General features: G+C 40.6%; 1 protein-coding gene across 3 annotated transcripts in view; it reads left to right on the forward strand.

Annotated features, from left to right (window-relative positions):
- Positions 1 to 9,380, forward strand: part of SCAR (wiskott-Aldrich syndrome protein family member 3 SCAR) — a 45,091-nt gene extending 35,711 nt beyond the window's left edge. For 2 of the 3 annotated variants that reach the window (XM_080273727.1, XM_080273729.1), the window contains 3 exons: positions 4,789 to 5,079; positions 5,917 to 6,022; positions 7,555 to 9,380. In XM_080273727.1, coding sequence (XP_080129853.1) covers positions 4,789 to 5,079; positions 5,917 to 6,022; positions 7,555 to 7,727 — 570 coding nt within the window. In that variant the 3' untranslated portion in view covers positions 7,728 to 9,380. The remainder of the gene's footprint in view (positions 1 to 4,788; positions 5,080 to 5,916; positions 6,023 to 7,554) is intronic. The other variant, XM_080273728.1, reaches the window with a different exon arrangement.
- The last annotated feature ends 6,860 nt before the right edge of the window (positions 9,381 to 16,240 follow it).

The raw sequence follows: 16,240 nt of genomic DNA on the forward strand, positions 1-16,240 counted from the left end.
GAGCGGCGAGTGACCTGAATGTGGATATGTTTCTGGAAGCTGGTCTGAGGGGGGGGAGAGATGACTGTATTTGTGTATGATATCATGTGCTGGGTGTTGTTTTGATGTTCCCTGGTGTGAGTGTATGTGCTGCCATATAATGTAGTGGATGTTGTGGGTTTGTGGAGGCTGCAGCAAGAATCTGGGTGCCTCTCATGTCTAGGTAATCCTTGACTTTGAGGACTTTGGTTTCTTGGTGTAGGTGGTCTGTGGGTGTAGTAGCTGTGCAGCCTGTGATTATTTTTAGGGTCTTGTTCTCTATGGTCTGTAGAGTGTTGTAGTGTGTTTTGGTGAGGTTAGGAGCCCAGGCAGGGCTTACATAATTCATCACTGAACGTATGTATTGTTTGTATACTGTGGTGGTGGTTTCTTTGTTATGTCTGAATGTTGTATGGGCAAGTGACCTCAAGGCATTAAGTCTTGGTGTTATTTTATTTTCAGTGTTTGTGATGTGTTGTTTAAATGACATTGATGTATTGTATGTTACACCAAGTATTCTGGGTGTGTGTGTGTGTGTGTGTGTGTGGTAGGGGAGTGTTGTTTATGGTGAGGTGTGTGATGTGACTGTGTTCTGCTGTCCAGTTTGTGAGAAGGGTCACTGTAGATTTGGCTGGGGCTATTTTGAGCCTGTTTGTGGCGAACCATTCTTGTAGTGTGTTGAGGTAAGGTTGGAGGATGTGTGCAGCTGTGTTTGCATTTTGGCGTGTACATGTAAGTGTTATATCATCTGCATAGGAAGCTATGTGGATCTGTGTGTGTTGGGTGTGAGTATGTCGTGCATGTGTAGGTTAAAGAGTGTAGGGGACAAAACAGATCCTGGGTGGACGCCGTTTGTGAAGTTTCTGATGTTAGAAGACTGACCGGCAAATGTTACGCGTGCACATCTGCCCACTAAGTAGTTTGCTAACCATCTTTTTGTGTTATTGTGCATGTTTGTGTTGAGTATTTTGTTTGTGAGGTTGTGGTGGGGGATGGCATCAAAAGCTTTGCTGATGTCTCATTTGACTAGGAGTGTTCTTTGTGGTGGCCTAGCTGAATTCATGCCATCGAAAACTCTCTGTGTAAGGTCTGTAAGAAGGGTGATTGTGGAATGTAGTGGTCTAGAGCCATGTTGTGATTGGGCTAGGAGAATGTGAGGTGTGACTAGCTGTAGTACCAGTCGTTCAGTGACTTTAGAGGGGGTGCAGAGGAGTGTGATGGAGCGGTGTGAGGAGGGTAACGTGGAGTCTTTGTTGGGTTTAGGGATAATGATGATAATGCCATGCTTCCAGATGTTGGGTATTATGTTGTGTGAGTAGCTGTAGTTTGATATGTTGGTGAGTGCTTGTATGCCTTGTGGTCCAAGGTGTTTAAGGTGAATGTTGCTTATGTTATGTGGTCCACAGGCAGATGAGTGCTTAAAGTTGTTAGTGATGTACTTCGTCTGGTTGTAAGTGAACGATGCGTAGTCTGGGTCTGTGGGGAACTGTCTCTTACGTCGGATGTTACGTCGGTCTTCAGGATGGGGATTTAGATGGCTGACTTGTGAAAAGTGATTGATGAGAGTATTTGCTTGTTGTTTGTTTGTAGGTATAGTGTCTGTTGTTGTGATGGCAGTATGTGAGTATGTAGTGTTGCTGTTGGAGAGTGTGATGCTGTTTGGTGTTTTGTCGAGTTCACTTGTGTTTGTTTTGTGGTCAAGTGTTTGGAGATAATTATTCTAGTTTAGTGTTTGTTGTTCTTTTATTGTTTATTTGAGTGTTGAGTTCTAGTATTTGTTGTATGGTGTCTTGTGTACGGGGTGTTGGGGAGTGTCGCAGTGTGTTCCTTTGTCTGATGAGGTCTTGAATTTCTGGTGTGAAGTTGGGGTTGTGTCTCTTTCTGTTGCCTCAAGGGATGTGTCTTTTGTCTGCATTTTGTATAATTGTATTGAAAATGTGCACAGCAGTGTTGATGTTTGTGATGGGTGTACTGTTTAGTGTTTCGATATGTTGATCTGTTTCAGTTACAAAGGCCTCCCAGTTGGCTCTCTTATAATTAGTGTATGTGTGTCTGTGGCTGGCTGGGGTGATTCTGGTTTTGGTAGTGATGATGATTGGGCAGTGATCAGAACCTAGGGTTTTGACCACTCTCCAGGATGTAGTAGGGGCTGGGTTTGGGGAGCAGGTGATGATGTCTGGGGATGATGGGAGGAAGAGGGCTTGGTGTGGGATATGGGTATGTTGGTCTAGATTGTTCAGTATGAAAAGATGATCTGTCTGGGATTGTAGTACCAGCCCTCTGTTTGTGTCAGGGTTGTTGACATGCCATTCCGACGACTTGGCATTGAAATCACCACCCAGGATGATGTTGGGTTTGTTAGTGATGTGGTGATCTGTGGAGAGTAATTGTGTGGTACTGTGGGGGATGATTGGGGGGGGAATATATGTGTTAGCAATTGTTATGTGTGATTTGTTACCAGTGCGTATTTTAATTGATTGTATTTCTGTTGTGGTGTCATGGGGGAAAAATGACTTTGTGTGTGCACTGGTATCTGCAGAGTTGATGGATTTGTGTACCAGGGTGATGTGTCCACCTCCACGCCGTCGGCCCGGTCTTGTCAAATGGTGGTGAAATTTTGAAATGTTAGTATTTTCTGTGCTCTGTGTAGTTTTGTTTCCTGTATGATGGCAATGTGTATGTCCTGTTGTTTGATGAATTGTGTGAGTTCTTGTTTTTTGGTGTTTATGCCATCTGTGTTTAACTGAAGGATGTTTATGTTGTGTGTGTGATGTGTGTGGGCTGCTGCAGCACAGGGGGGAGGTGGTGTGGGTGGAGGGGAATGGATAGGAGGAGGTTGTGGTGGAGGTAAGAGTTGGGGTGGATTAGGATGGGTTGGAATGGGAGGAGTTGGGGAATTGGATGATGTGGGAAGGATCGATGGGTTTGGCTGTGGAAGTGTGAAGGAAGTAGGGGCACAGGGTTGGTGGGGGGGTTAGTGGGTGGGGGGAAGGAGCATAAGGAGCAGGTCCAGGTGTTTTTGTAATGTTTTCTGGATGAAAGTGTTGTGCAGGTGTAATGGGTCCAGTTCTTGCAGGAATTGCACTGAACTGAACCCTTTGTCTGTTGGCTTGACGTGATAGGTTTTGAGCATGTTGGACATATGTATTTGTTGGTGGGTCCTGGATTGCTTTCAATGTCCCTGGCTAGAAGAAGTCATCGAGAAATGACTGTTAGAGAGTCATTTCTTGGTGTGGAAAAAACGGTTGTTGTGTGTGTTGTGTTGGAAGATCAGGTACTTGCCAGGGCGACCGAAGCCACTCCCAGGTACTTGGGCCCCGGGATGGGCCGGGGGGGTTTGCGGAGGTTTGGCCCCCATGCTGTCCTCCTCTTCTCTTCAACAGCCTCTGGGGACCCATGATGAAGATGCCACTGCTTCAGGTCTACCTTAAATGGTTTTCAGTAAGACTTTATTAAGCTCTAAACAGTGTCAAGGTAACAGCATTCATTCACACAGAATCAAGCAAGAGAATGAACGAAATCTTCAGTAAAATCCATTTTAATGTTTCTTCCATCTGTATCCAATATCCCGATATGAACAGTAAATATTGGTATTGGTTCAGTATCGGAAAAAATGCAAATATCAGTGATATATTGGTTTGACGAATCGTATTGGCTACATCACTATTGGTATGTGGAGAGGATGGAGGGTGAAAGACTGACGAAGAGAGTGTATGTGAGTGAGGTGGAGGGGGGAAGAGGGAGGGGGAAGCCGAGGATGAGATGGAGGGATGGGGTGGAGAGGTATATGAGAGAGGGGGGTGTGAGTTGGGAGCAGGGCAGTGAAATGGCGGGGGACAGGGCGACTTGGAGGCGATTTGTTTGTGGCCACCCCAAACGGGATTGAGGCGTCTGGCAATAGATAGATAGATAGATAGACTATTGGTATGTAGATATCAGAAATTGCCTGTAGTAGCTGTATATCAAATTTTGTTGATGGAATGTATTTGTGTATATTGATATCCATACATTTAGTACATATGGTTTTAGTTGTCACATGACAAAGAAATAGTAAAGGACCAGAATGCATGATAGAAGTAAAAAAAAAATATATATATATATATATATATATATGTTCAGTAGGCATATATATATATATATATATATATATTTATATATATATATATATATATAATGTTCAGTTGGCTGATTCATGGTCTCTTTTTGTTGGTATTTGATATGAGCATCTTATTTTTGTGGTCACCTTGAATTCAGCGGGTGGTGAAGAGGAATGATAGGTGTGTCATATATATGCTAAATGTGTTGGAGCCAGTTCACACATAAAATCTAGTGTGTGTACTAACAGAAAACTACTTTAAGTGACACAGCTGTAAGTGAAATATGCTTTTGGTTCCTCACCAGGAAAAAAAAAGAAAAAAAGTTCAATCAACTTCAGAATTAATCATGAACAAATTCAGATGAAGAAAAGGTGTTGATTCATCAGCAGCTTAGTAATAAAATACTGTAACTTTAAACAAGGACTAACCGTGAGGTGGAGTCAAGTTCAAGATACACGAATGATGATTGAATGACTGTGTGACCCATTCATTGGGCATATTGTTGATGTGTCTCCCTCCATCAGCTTCCATCTTTTTCTTTTTCTTGTTTTCTGGGTCTTACCTTGCCCCATCATTGGGTGGGAAGAAAGAAGTTAGAATGGTGATGATGATGAAGTATTGAATAAAGGTCTGTATTGATGTTTTTTTAATATTTTGTGTGATCTTACATCAGGGTGCAGTTGAGGGTGTGATGCGAGGGTCATCTATGTCCCCTGGTCCGGGCCGTCACCCACAGCCAACTTACAACCACGAACCAGACCTGCCCCCACCCCCACCCACCCCAGACAAGGCCGAACCTGAACCTCCACCCCCATCCCCGCCCCCACCCCCTCCAGTGGCATCCCTACAGTCGGGCCAGTCAGGCGATGCTCCACTGCCCCCCGACCCACCGCCACTAATGCCTAATGGAAATGCACCAGGAGCACCGCCCCCACCTCCCATGCCTCCGCTCATGATGAATGGGGTACGTATTGCTGGCTTAAGGCAAGGTTAACTTTAGGAAGGGATTGAAGTTATCACGCAGTTTTGTCTTACACTCGGTAGTCAGTTACAGTGACATCTTTTCAGAGTTTAATCAGAGTATTTTTTATACCAGCATATTCCTCTCCTTTTGACTTTATATGTATATAGACAAAGTACAAACTATACCAGATATCTTTGTTTCATCTTTACATGAATTACGGTACATTTAGACAGATTACAGAATGCTACAATTTGTTTCAAATACTACTCAGTAACAGACTTGGAGTACAACAACTTCACTAAAGGCATTACTGATGAACCATAATGATTTCAGTGTATAAGTATGATAAACTGCAAACAAGTGGTTGTAGACGAGCATTGTGTTAGACAGTTATGACCATGTTCAGTGCATCACCAGATGTGAGCATTATCTCGCCTTCACCATTCCTAGTATTGTATCCCAGCACACCATTCACTACCTTGTATACAAGAGCTTGTTTATGTATGTCCATTTAAATATCCACCCACCTCCAGTCTGTCTCACCTAGTTTGCAAAGATACTGTCTATCATTGTATGTCACATTATTCCAGCCATCTGTTTTATTCTCTGTCATCAAAGTTTTATAACGCCATTCATTGAATCTTCCTTACCTAAGCACAGTCAGTACTTGCTTTTGCTTATATCCCTGTTTGGGATACATGGCGTCTGGCAATGAATGAATGAATGAAAAAACTTCCTATTCAGGTTGCACCATGTATGCATTTCATGATTACTAATATTGTAATACTTCCTGAACCATTATCTTGCAGTATCAATAATCATATAATTTAATTGCAGCAGCAATCACAAACTTTATTGGCCCGGCCTAAGAAAATTGAAAAGAAAGTTCTTCCACCAGTTGAAGTTGATGGTCGAAGTGAATTGCTCAAAGCCATCAGGGAAGGTAAGTTTGAACATTCAGTAATCATCCAGATTATTTCATTACTAGCAGCTATTTGGTCAGGCAGTCAGGGTTCATTCCTGTGTCAAGACACTCCTCTTCCAATTCCTTCTCTCTCACCAGTGTCCAGTGTACTGCTCTGCTGTCTTGTATGGTTTAAGTATGTTCATAACACCTCAGTATATTTGTCTGTCCATCCGGTAATTCCACATATCACTCTTACTGCCCTTTATGCTGTTCCAGGGTACTCAGTTTGTACCAGACTAAAAGGTGGTAGTATTGCTGTTGAATTATTGAATGAATGGAAGTGAAATACAGTACCACCTTGAAGTGTTATTTACAGTCTGTCCTCATCTAACACGGATAATTGCTTCCACATCACCCCTACTGTGTTAGAGAAATATTGTGTTACAGGGACTCTTGAAACCCCCTATTTCCTTCTGCACCCCTGCCCAAAGTCCACTTTTTACCCCCTTGTGGTGCAGATTTTTTTATACCCTCCAATTTTAATGTCTTAGAAAGCATTAACATGATTCAAAATATTATAAAAGAGTATTGCTACAGTGAAGAGCCACATTTTACCTACCTTATGGGAGGATAGGAGGAGACACACTATGCGGGAGAGGAGATAGAGGGGAGAACACTGGTTAAAATCCTTCAAAGTCAATAGCACATTTAACACTTATCAGCAGGCAGAGTGGGGAGGCAGGTGGGAGCAGGGAGTGTCCTGATTGGCTGGGTAGTTCAAAAGCGAGAATGCTGAAGCATGATTGGCTGGGAGGTAGGTGATGCCTGTTGGCAAGGCAACGCACCTATGATTCATCTCATCACCATCCCCCCGGTTAAAAAAAAACGTGTTAGCTTCATCAATGGCCATGTTTGAAGTGATATTGCTTCCGGAAAATTGTACAATGTTAGACCATTTTTGTGTTAGGGAAAATTGTGTTAGACAAGGATAGACTGTATTCAAGAAGCCACTTTAACTGGGTGGCTGTCATTTGATTCAGGATTAATTATTAGAACATTACCAGTATACCTATATCTTCAATTTTCTTTAATCCCTGTTGTCATATATTATTCATCTTTAGAAAACACTTTCAGGCTGAAGAGGTTATTCCCCCTGTATTGTAGTGCATTGGTGTTGTGATGAGAAATAGACTGAAATGGATTGAGCATGTGGAGAGGATGGGGGACAATAATTGGGGGCAGAAAGCGAGAATTGTTAATGTTCAGGGTAGGGTAGCGAGAGATAAACCAAAATTAAAGACCTGGAACAAGGTCATTGAGTATGACCTCAGGGTTAAGGGACTAAATACAGAAGCTGCCAGAGATCGAGCAGCATGGAGAGCTGCCATTAGGTGACCGAGGCTGACGCATGCAAGTATGTTGGAGCCTTCAGAAACAAAACATACATACTGTTGCACTTAGACCTAGTTCTCATTCCCATGTAATGTTAATTTATTTTTGCTTGCTAAGACAAACTGAAGTATCGTAGATAGATGGCAATAATATTACAGGGGATGATGATATTGCAGGTATTCAGTTACGACCGCGTACCGATGATGGGAAGGTTAAGCCCAAAGAAGACCCTGACAGCATTGATGTGGCGTCAATTTTGCAGCGTAGATTTGCATTTGAGGTCAGCGACAGTGAGTCATCGTCTGACAGTGAATCTGACAGTGATGAATGGGACGAAACCAGTGCATAGATCACCAGGTTAATGAGAAAGAACCTGGTGCTTTTATTTGTACATGGGCACTGAGGAAATGAAAGTCCGGATACTTTCTATTGCTTTATTTGTTTGTGTGATTTGTTAATGATATGTCCATAAATCTTTCAATGAGCCATTAGATTTGAGGTTTGAAATTCATTGAATAGAAGTGAAAATATATTGTCTTGTTGCTTGTTTATTGTAGGTGATATCTGTATGGTCTGTGATTACTGAAAATTCATTATAAATACTTGACGTTTAGAAGAATGAAAATCAAACTAAGCTAAATTAAATAAGTGTTCATTTATTGTCACATTTAAGGTATTTGTTGTAGAATGTATTAAAGTAATATGAAAATCTATGAAACTAAAATTAAGTGGGATACTATTCTTTTTGAAATACAGCTTCAGAATGAATGGATATAAAAAGTGATTTTAAAGTATCAAAGTATTGTAGTCATGATTGTTAAGAAAACAGTGCTTTGAAAAAAAAAAAGAAGTATTGAAAATATTTAAGCCACTTTCTTTGCCCATAGTATAATGAATCTAGAAATAGTGCAAGACAGACTTATACTGTATGTATCCCTCATATTTTAGTGAAGGAAACTGAGTAAGGCACATGTGTTGAGTGCATTACTTCTGAGCCCTGTGAACGTATGAAGAAGAAGGTGAAGGACTTGGTTAACTCTTACTTTGTGTCTTAGTCAATGCTGTAAGGATATTTATCCCTTTGACTAAAAGTTGATGTGGAATAGGAAGCTTTTTGTCCAAAATGAAGATGTCATTGATTCTTTTGACTGACATTTATGTGGAATAGAAAACTTAAATGGCAGGCATTACATGGCTCTGACCTGCCCATTTCATGGTACAGAAAACTACTACACCTCATTCCTTTTCCTGGAGACATTAGTGTGATGAGGATGTTGTCAGACTTCATCTACTTCCAATACAATTATAGAAATCTGTAATCTTATATTGTTTTGATGAGAAGAGCACTTGTAATGCATTGCCAAGTAAACTTGTATAGTAGTTCCTCTTGTATAAGCTTCATTTATGTGATATATTAGCCTATTTCGTCTATACTGACAAACTTCGGTATGTATAAATTTCTGGGGTTTACTAAGTTGTTTCCAAAGATGAAACCCAATTTATTATTATTATAATTATTATTATATATATAGAGAAAGGTTTCTTATAGTTTACCTGTAACTTCAACTCCCTTTTTTTCTCCCTAACATGTATATGTAAATTGTGAAGAGTTAATGATAACAGTGAAACCTCAAAATTTTGTTGCAGTCAAGCAGGAAGACTTTTCCTGAGGGATTTTGATCATCACAGATCTCTTGTATACAGAAAAAAAAATCAGTCAATAAATAATTAATATGGATTAACTAAGGTGCATGATTACACTTCCTTGATTTAAGTGTACCAGGAGGTGAGTTATGTATTTGTTTCTAGATGTGCTACACATCAGTCAGGAACCACCTTTACAAGAAGACAAACAAGAGACATTGCAAACACAGTCACTGCTGGTTTGGCTTCTGATGCCCAGTATATATATTACCTTATTGAACCCTATTTTTCTTTTAACCAGTTTAGAGTCTTCACCAAATCTCTTACAGGAGAGAAAAATATTAGACCATTTGTTGCAAGGGTCAGTGTTTATAATGTGTGAAAAGAATGTTATTACTGTATATTTTACAAGTCTGTTTTTTAAATGCATTTTTGTTTTTGCACAAAATAGATGGAAGTTGAGACCATACGTTGGTTAAGATTTGGATGAATGAAAGTCTGAGTTGAAAGTAAATGGAAATGAAGACTTACTTTTTTTTTTTTTTTTTTTTTTTTTGAGTGAATGTTGCATTGCTGCATAAATCAGCAATTAGAAATGTTTAGCTGAACTGTTTGAATGAAATTAATGTCTTAAAGCATTATTAAAGGCTGTCCGCTTATAAGGTACAGTTGTGGTTTAGCAGGTCAGATGCTGCATCATGATTTTTAACAGCTTTTTTTTAGACTATTACTTCGGTACTGTGCTGCCTAATGTCTGCATGTATTTACATTATAAACTCAATCACAATTTCATATAAATTGCATTTATTACTTCAGCAACTTTCCAGAGACTTTGGAACTAATGAGTGAATTGTTCCTTAGAAATTTTATTAGAACCTTAACATATCTGAGAGTACAGGCTTCAGCTAGTTAACATCCGATTACTTTTCCGAAGTATTCAAGGGTTAACTTCAAGTCTATGCTGGAACATTGCTAGGAGCTTTAGAATATGATTTCTGTTATGAACATTCATTCTGTTTCTATTACCTGAAAAGTTATTGGGAGTGTATTGCATATACAACCTCCACCATCCTAGTGTAAGTTTTTATTCAGTTTCGATTCTTGCAAGGTGCCGTCTTTAAATAAGATCATTTTTTTAAAGTTACTAAAGACTGGTATATGAACCAAGCATGTAATTTGTAGATATTTAACAGTTCCTGCAAATCAACCAAGTGACAACTGAAATCAAGAATACAGTACCCATATTGTAATCATATCCATACCATATAGTATGTGTGAACTCTTCGCAAAGCTAAACAGATTTCATGATGATCACAAATGACCAGTGTTGGGTGTCAGACAGCTTTTAGTTTTTATGCTGATTTATGGACATTTCGTAATTAGTGCCTGTTCATACTTACATTTGTCATATGATAAAGTTAGTGCCCTTGAGGACATTGTCTATCCATTGGATATACAATTATGTTTTCAACAAGGGTTGGAACTTGCTTCTAAGATTTTGAGGTTTTACTGTGTTAATATGACTTCATGTGGGACTATTTAGTGAGTTTGAAGTGAATACTACTTTTTGTCTTTAATACTCATTCACGGTGCTGAGGTACAGGATGTTTGAGTTCTGTTTGTGAGTTGAGCTACAGTAATTCAGTTGGCCTTCCGAACTCTGGTGTGTGAGAGGCAGACAACTTGTATTTTGTTCTGAATGTTTACTATATTATATTTCGTGGAAAGGTTTGTTGACTCCCTCAGTAGTATAATCCAATTTTAACCCTTTCAGTACAAGAGGTCTTTCTTAAGCTAGGTATAATAATCTGGAGCAAACATACATGAAATAAAAGATGTTATAAAGAAAGGGTAGTTAAAGATTGTTTCTGACCCTTTCATCGTGAGATACCATTCCTGAACTGACTAAACAGTGTCAGGGTAGCCAGAGTACAGTAGTAAAAATTTGTACTGAGAGTGTCAAATATTTAGATATACCAGTATATATAGTTCAATTCCCAGTGAGTCTGGTGTCCCTTGGGGTGTTATGGCAGAGTTGAAGTCTCTCACACCACAGAGAACTGTACTCCAGTTGGCACTAGAGACTTTGTAGCACCTCTCCCTCTGTGATTTATTTTGCACAGTACAGCAAGTTCATTATAAAACTCCATATTTTATGTTCCCAACAGTTTCCAGCAACTGTTGAGAAGTAATTAACTGGTTTTGCATTTGATTTTACTCCCAATCCATAGAAACAGCTGTACCATGGCCAGCCTTGGTATGGGGAGCTGTAAGCGGAAGCATAGCATCAACTGATTTGACTGAATTGAACTGAAGCAAAGATTTTTATCTTTTGAGCTCAGTATGGCACATTTGAACCTAAGACAGCATCAGTGTGTGTCAGGGGTGTCGCAGTTGATATACCTGACTGCCTTGACATATTTACATGCCTATTGGTGGCAATAACATCAGTTAAACAGAATTGCCAGTTACTAACTGAAATGGCCAAGTAATAATGATGCATGAATGTTGGAAAGTTGGTACAACGACATCCTTTGACATATTCACGTTTCGTGGTGGCAGTAACGTAAGCGAACGAGTTTTGCCAATTAGTAGCTGAAACGGTCTTGTAACTATGATGCATGAATGTTGAAGAGTGTAACTAGACTCTTACCCAATGCTAATGCTGTCTTAGATCCGTGTTTGACGTGCTGTGCACAAGTCATTGTCACACACTCTATATATATATAATCATCATCCGGACCTCCTATTCCACCCTAGGGCAAGGTGAGGAGTAGCAACATCCAGACAGGCCAAATTTGCCCAATCCAATGGGCCGCGTTTCCATTCACTCATCGCCAAAGCTCCTGCAATCCTGGCTCTATCGGAAACACCAAAGACATTCACCACGTACTGTAGCTTCACATAAACGTATCCAGTAGACTCAATCCGGATGCTGCCACATAAAAAGGGCTGCCAAGTCCCTGATCATGCACTTCGCCTCACAACATTCATCCAGCCAGCTCGATCTCTTATCAGTTCCCTAGCCTCACCAACTTCCAAACTTCTTTTCCTCACACACTTATCCACCATACCTCTCCACCTTCTCCTTGGCCTACCTCACCTCCTCCCTCCTTCAAAATTGCTCAGATATACCTTTTTCACCACTCTATTGTTATCCATTCTCTCCACATGACCATACCATCTCAGTACACTCTCTTCGATTCTGGTGTACACAGACTTCCCCACTCCACATCTTTCACGAATCACATAATTTTGTATACTATCCACTCTCCGTACTCCTACTCCACATACATTCCTTAGCAGTCCCATTTCCACAGCTTTTACTCTTGACTTTTCATTTTCATGCACACCATAGTCTCACATCCATATGTTAAAGTTGGCACTAACACTCCTTCATGTAAGCCTCGTGCAGGTGCAACACTCAAGCCTCTGTTTCTTATCAAGGCCTTCATTGCACCAGCTGCTTTTCTGACTTGTGCCACTCTACTTTCCACTTCTATGCACATTTTCCTCTCTTTTCTATCACTCTACTCAGGTATTTGAACTCTCTCACCCATTCCAGTCTTTCTCCATTCACTGTAACATTGCACTGGGAATTACCTTCTCTCTCAGTAACCATTACTTTACTCTTTTCTGCATTTACTGTCAAGGCACGACACACACACATCAGCAAAACTCTGCACTGATCTACCAAGTTCTTGTCCGGTATTTGCAAGTAGTACTGCATCATCAGCATACAACAAATTTGAGATATACCATCCCTCACCACTTACTACTGATGCCAACCCCCTTTCCATTACTTGTGTTTTTATTTCTTTCATCATCCCATCCATATATATGTTAAACAACCACAGGGACGTCACACAACCTTGTTGTACACTCACTCCAATCGTGAACCATTCACTTAGATGCCCATTAACCCATACACATGCTTCACAACCATCATAAAAACTCTTGATGGCACCTAGCAGCTTACCATGTACACCATACATGCGCAAAACTTTCCACAATCTTTCTCTGTCCACTTTGTTGTATTCATTTTCCAGATCAGTGAATGCCATAAACACCTTATGGTCCTTCTCACAGGTCTTCTCTGCTATTTGTCTCACTGTAAATATTTGATCCACACATCCTCTGCCACTCCTAAAGCCACCTTGTTCATCACTCACTAGGACTTCTGATATCTCTCTTACATTATAATCATTCTTCCATATACCTCTCTACCACACTCAGTATACTTATGCCATGATATTTCTTACACTCACTTTGCTCACCTTTATTTTTGTACAAGGATACAAACACAGCCTTTTCCCACTTTGCTGGCACAGTTTTACTCATCCATGCCTTCTTACACATCCCCAACAAGCACTTCATTCCACTCTCTCCACTACACTTAATCATCTCTGCATACACCTCATCACCCCCAGCTGCTTTCCCATTTTTCATCCGCTTCAGCACTCCTCACCGGTGTGAGTCTCACGTCTCCTGGTACTGCTTTCCTTCTCTGCACACCCCCAAAACCAGTCATGTTTACAGCTGCTCTGCTGTCTCTATTCCCATTCATCAGGCTTCCAAAATATTCTTTCCATTTGGTCCTTACTTCATCCCCATGGGTTAATAATCTACCACCTACATCCTTCACACCATCACATTTCTTTCTGCTTTCACTTCTACATTTCTGCACCTCTTTCCAGAATAACTTCCTGTTTTCTAAGTAGTTTGCATTAATTTTTCTTCCTAATTCATCATTTACCTCCTTTTTCTGCTTCAGTAGTCTTTCTGTGTGCTTCTTGCTCTCAGTATATTCACTTCTTATTTCAACTGAACCCCTCTCCTGTAACCACTTTAGCCACTTCTTCCTCTTTTGTTCCACTGCACTCTTAACCTCATCATCCCACCATGCCATACCTTTCTTCTTTGCTGTTACTCTTGCCACACCACGCACAGCTTTAGCATTTCTAACTAAGCAGTCCGTATGTGCATTCCACAGGCTGTCCAGATCCAATTCATTCTAGTTCACTGATTCTAACTCCTCTCTACTTTGGTTCTGTATTCATCTGCCATTTCTTTAATCCTCAGCTTCTCAACTTTCAGTCTTTCTCCCTAACTGCTTCTCTCTCTCCTGATTCACCGCACTCTTCTCAGCTTGATCTTGCATACCACAATCATATGATCTGACAGACCTCCACATCGTCCTCTCACGGCCCTCATATCAGTAATCTTTCCCAGCATCGACTTCTTTACGAGCACGTAATCAATCAGGCTCCTTTTAACATGATCCCCATTCCTTCTGTACCATGTATATTTATGTAATTCTTTGTGTTTGAAATATGAGTTACAAACGCACAACCTTCTCTCCTGAAACAGATCCTTCAGTCGCTTCCCATTATCATTTTCTCCTGGTACTCCACTACAACCCATTATGTTATCCTCAGGACCGGTGCCCACTCTTCCATTCGTATCGCCCATTACAATCACTTTATAGCTCCTGGGCATTTCTCCCACTGCTTCATCCAGCTCATCCCAAAACCTGTCTTTCTCTCTCACTCCAGTCCTCACATGGTGCACATATATATATATATATATATATATCCATTCATCATCCAATCCTACATTGCCCCGTGAGGAGTGTAGGAGCCCGGGGCTAGGCAGTTGGTCTCGACATTTAAGATGAGAGTGACCAGCCTTAATCATCCCTGCGTGGCATTACACGAGCAATCAACCCCAACCATCCCTTGGATATAAACCTTCACCGGCTCAATCCAACTGGAGTGCAATAATTACCCACTAAACCACCAGGTGCCAAAATTTGGTTATATGGTTACCACCCAGCATAGTAAATGGTTTCCTGGTGTACAGGAAACCATTTGGCTTGTCACTCAATGTAGAGTCAACCACAGGCAGAAGGAAAAGGGAAGAAAGACAGAAGAGAGAATGTAAAGTCACCCGTAGGCAGAAGGACAAGGAAAAAATGAAGGAAAGAAAAGCAGAAGAGGATGGAAGGAGAGAAGGATGGAATAGAGGAAAGGGCAGACACACGAGAACAGCATTACATCGAGTCAGAGGATGGTGACCGCCCCCACCTACCACAAATATATACAGTATATATATATATATGTACAGTACTTTGACAGATCCACAGTGAATTAAGTAAACAGTGCTAATCATAGTGCCAATGCTAACCTTAAAAACTGATTTGCCAGTCTCTCCTGATTTTTAAGTACCAGTTTTATGGAAAATATTGTGAAAATTTTAGAACACATGCTTGACTTGTAATGAGGACTGGTTGTACATTGTTCAGAAATTCTTGGGGATCTGGTGGTAGTGCTATCAGGTCAGAAAGGACTATGGCCAGCACACTGGTTCAGATCCCTGAGGTAGTGGTTAGTGGTTTTTCAGGTATGTAAAATGCTGCCAAGGGCTGAGGTTGGTCACCAGTCCTTGTTGTTGTGGACTGTGGTATCCTGTCTCCATTGCCCTGTGCTCCAAAAAGGTTAATGGCTTTGTGTGTATACAGTATATATATATATATATATATATATATATATATATATATATATATATATATATTCTCCACGCACTTGATGTAGTGCTTCTTTGGGTGTCTGCCCTTTGCTTCCTTCTCTCCTTCCTCTTCTGTCTTTCTTTCCTTCATTCTTTTCCTTCTGCCCACAAGTGACTTTACATTCCCTCTCCTGTCTTGTTTTCCTTCATTCTTTCCTCATACTTCTGTCTATGGGTGACTCTACACTGAATGACGAGCCAAATGGTTTCCTGTACACTAGGAAACCATTTACTACACTGGGTGGTAACCATATAACCACACATTGGCGCATGGTGGTTTAGTGGGTAATTACAGCACTCCAGTCGGATTGAGCAGGTGAAGGTTTTTATCAAATGGGTGGTTGAGGTTTAATGCTCACGTAATGCCACTCAGGGATGAGTGAGGCTGGTCACTCTCAACTTAAATGTGAGGACCAACTTGCCTAGCCCCAGGCTCCTATGCTCTTCATGGGGCAATGTAGGATTGGATGATGGATGTATATATATATATATAGATAGATAGATAGATAGATAGATAGATATAGATACAGATATATACTGTATATACTGTCTGTATGTATATCACTCACTCGATGCAGTGCTTCTTTGGGTGTCTGCCCTTTGCCTTCTTCCCTCCTTCTGTCTTTCTTTCCTTCATTCTTTTCTCTTCCT

The sequence above is a fragment of the Coenobita brevimanus genome, chromosome 55 (assembly GCF_032717465.1).
Source record: "Coenobita brevimanus isolate Jiangsu-jjx chromosome 55, ASM3271746v2, whole genome shotgun sequence".
Taxonomy (NCBI): domain Eukaryota; kingdom Metazoa; phylum Arthropoda; class Malacostraca; order Decapoda; family Coenobitidae; genus Coenobita; species Coenobita brevimanus.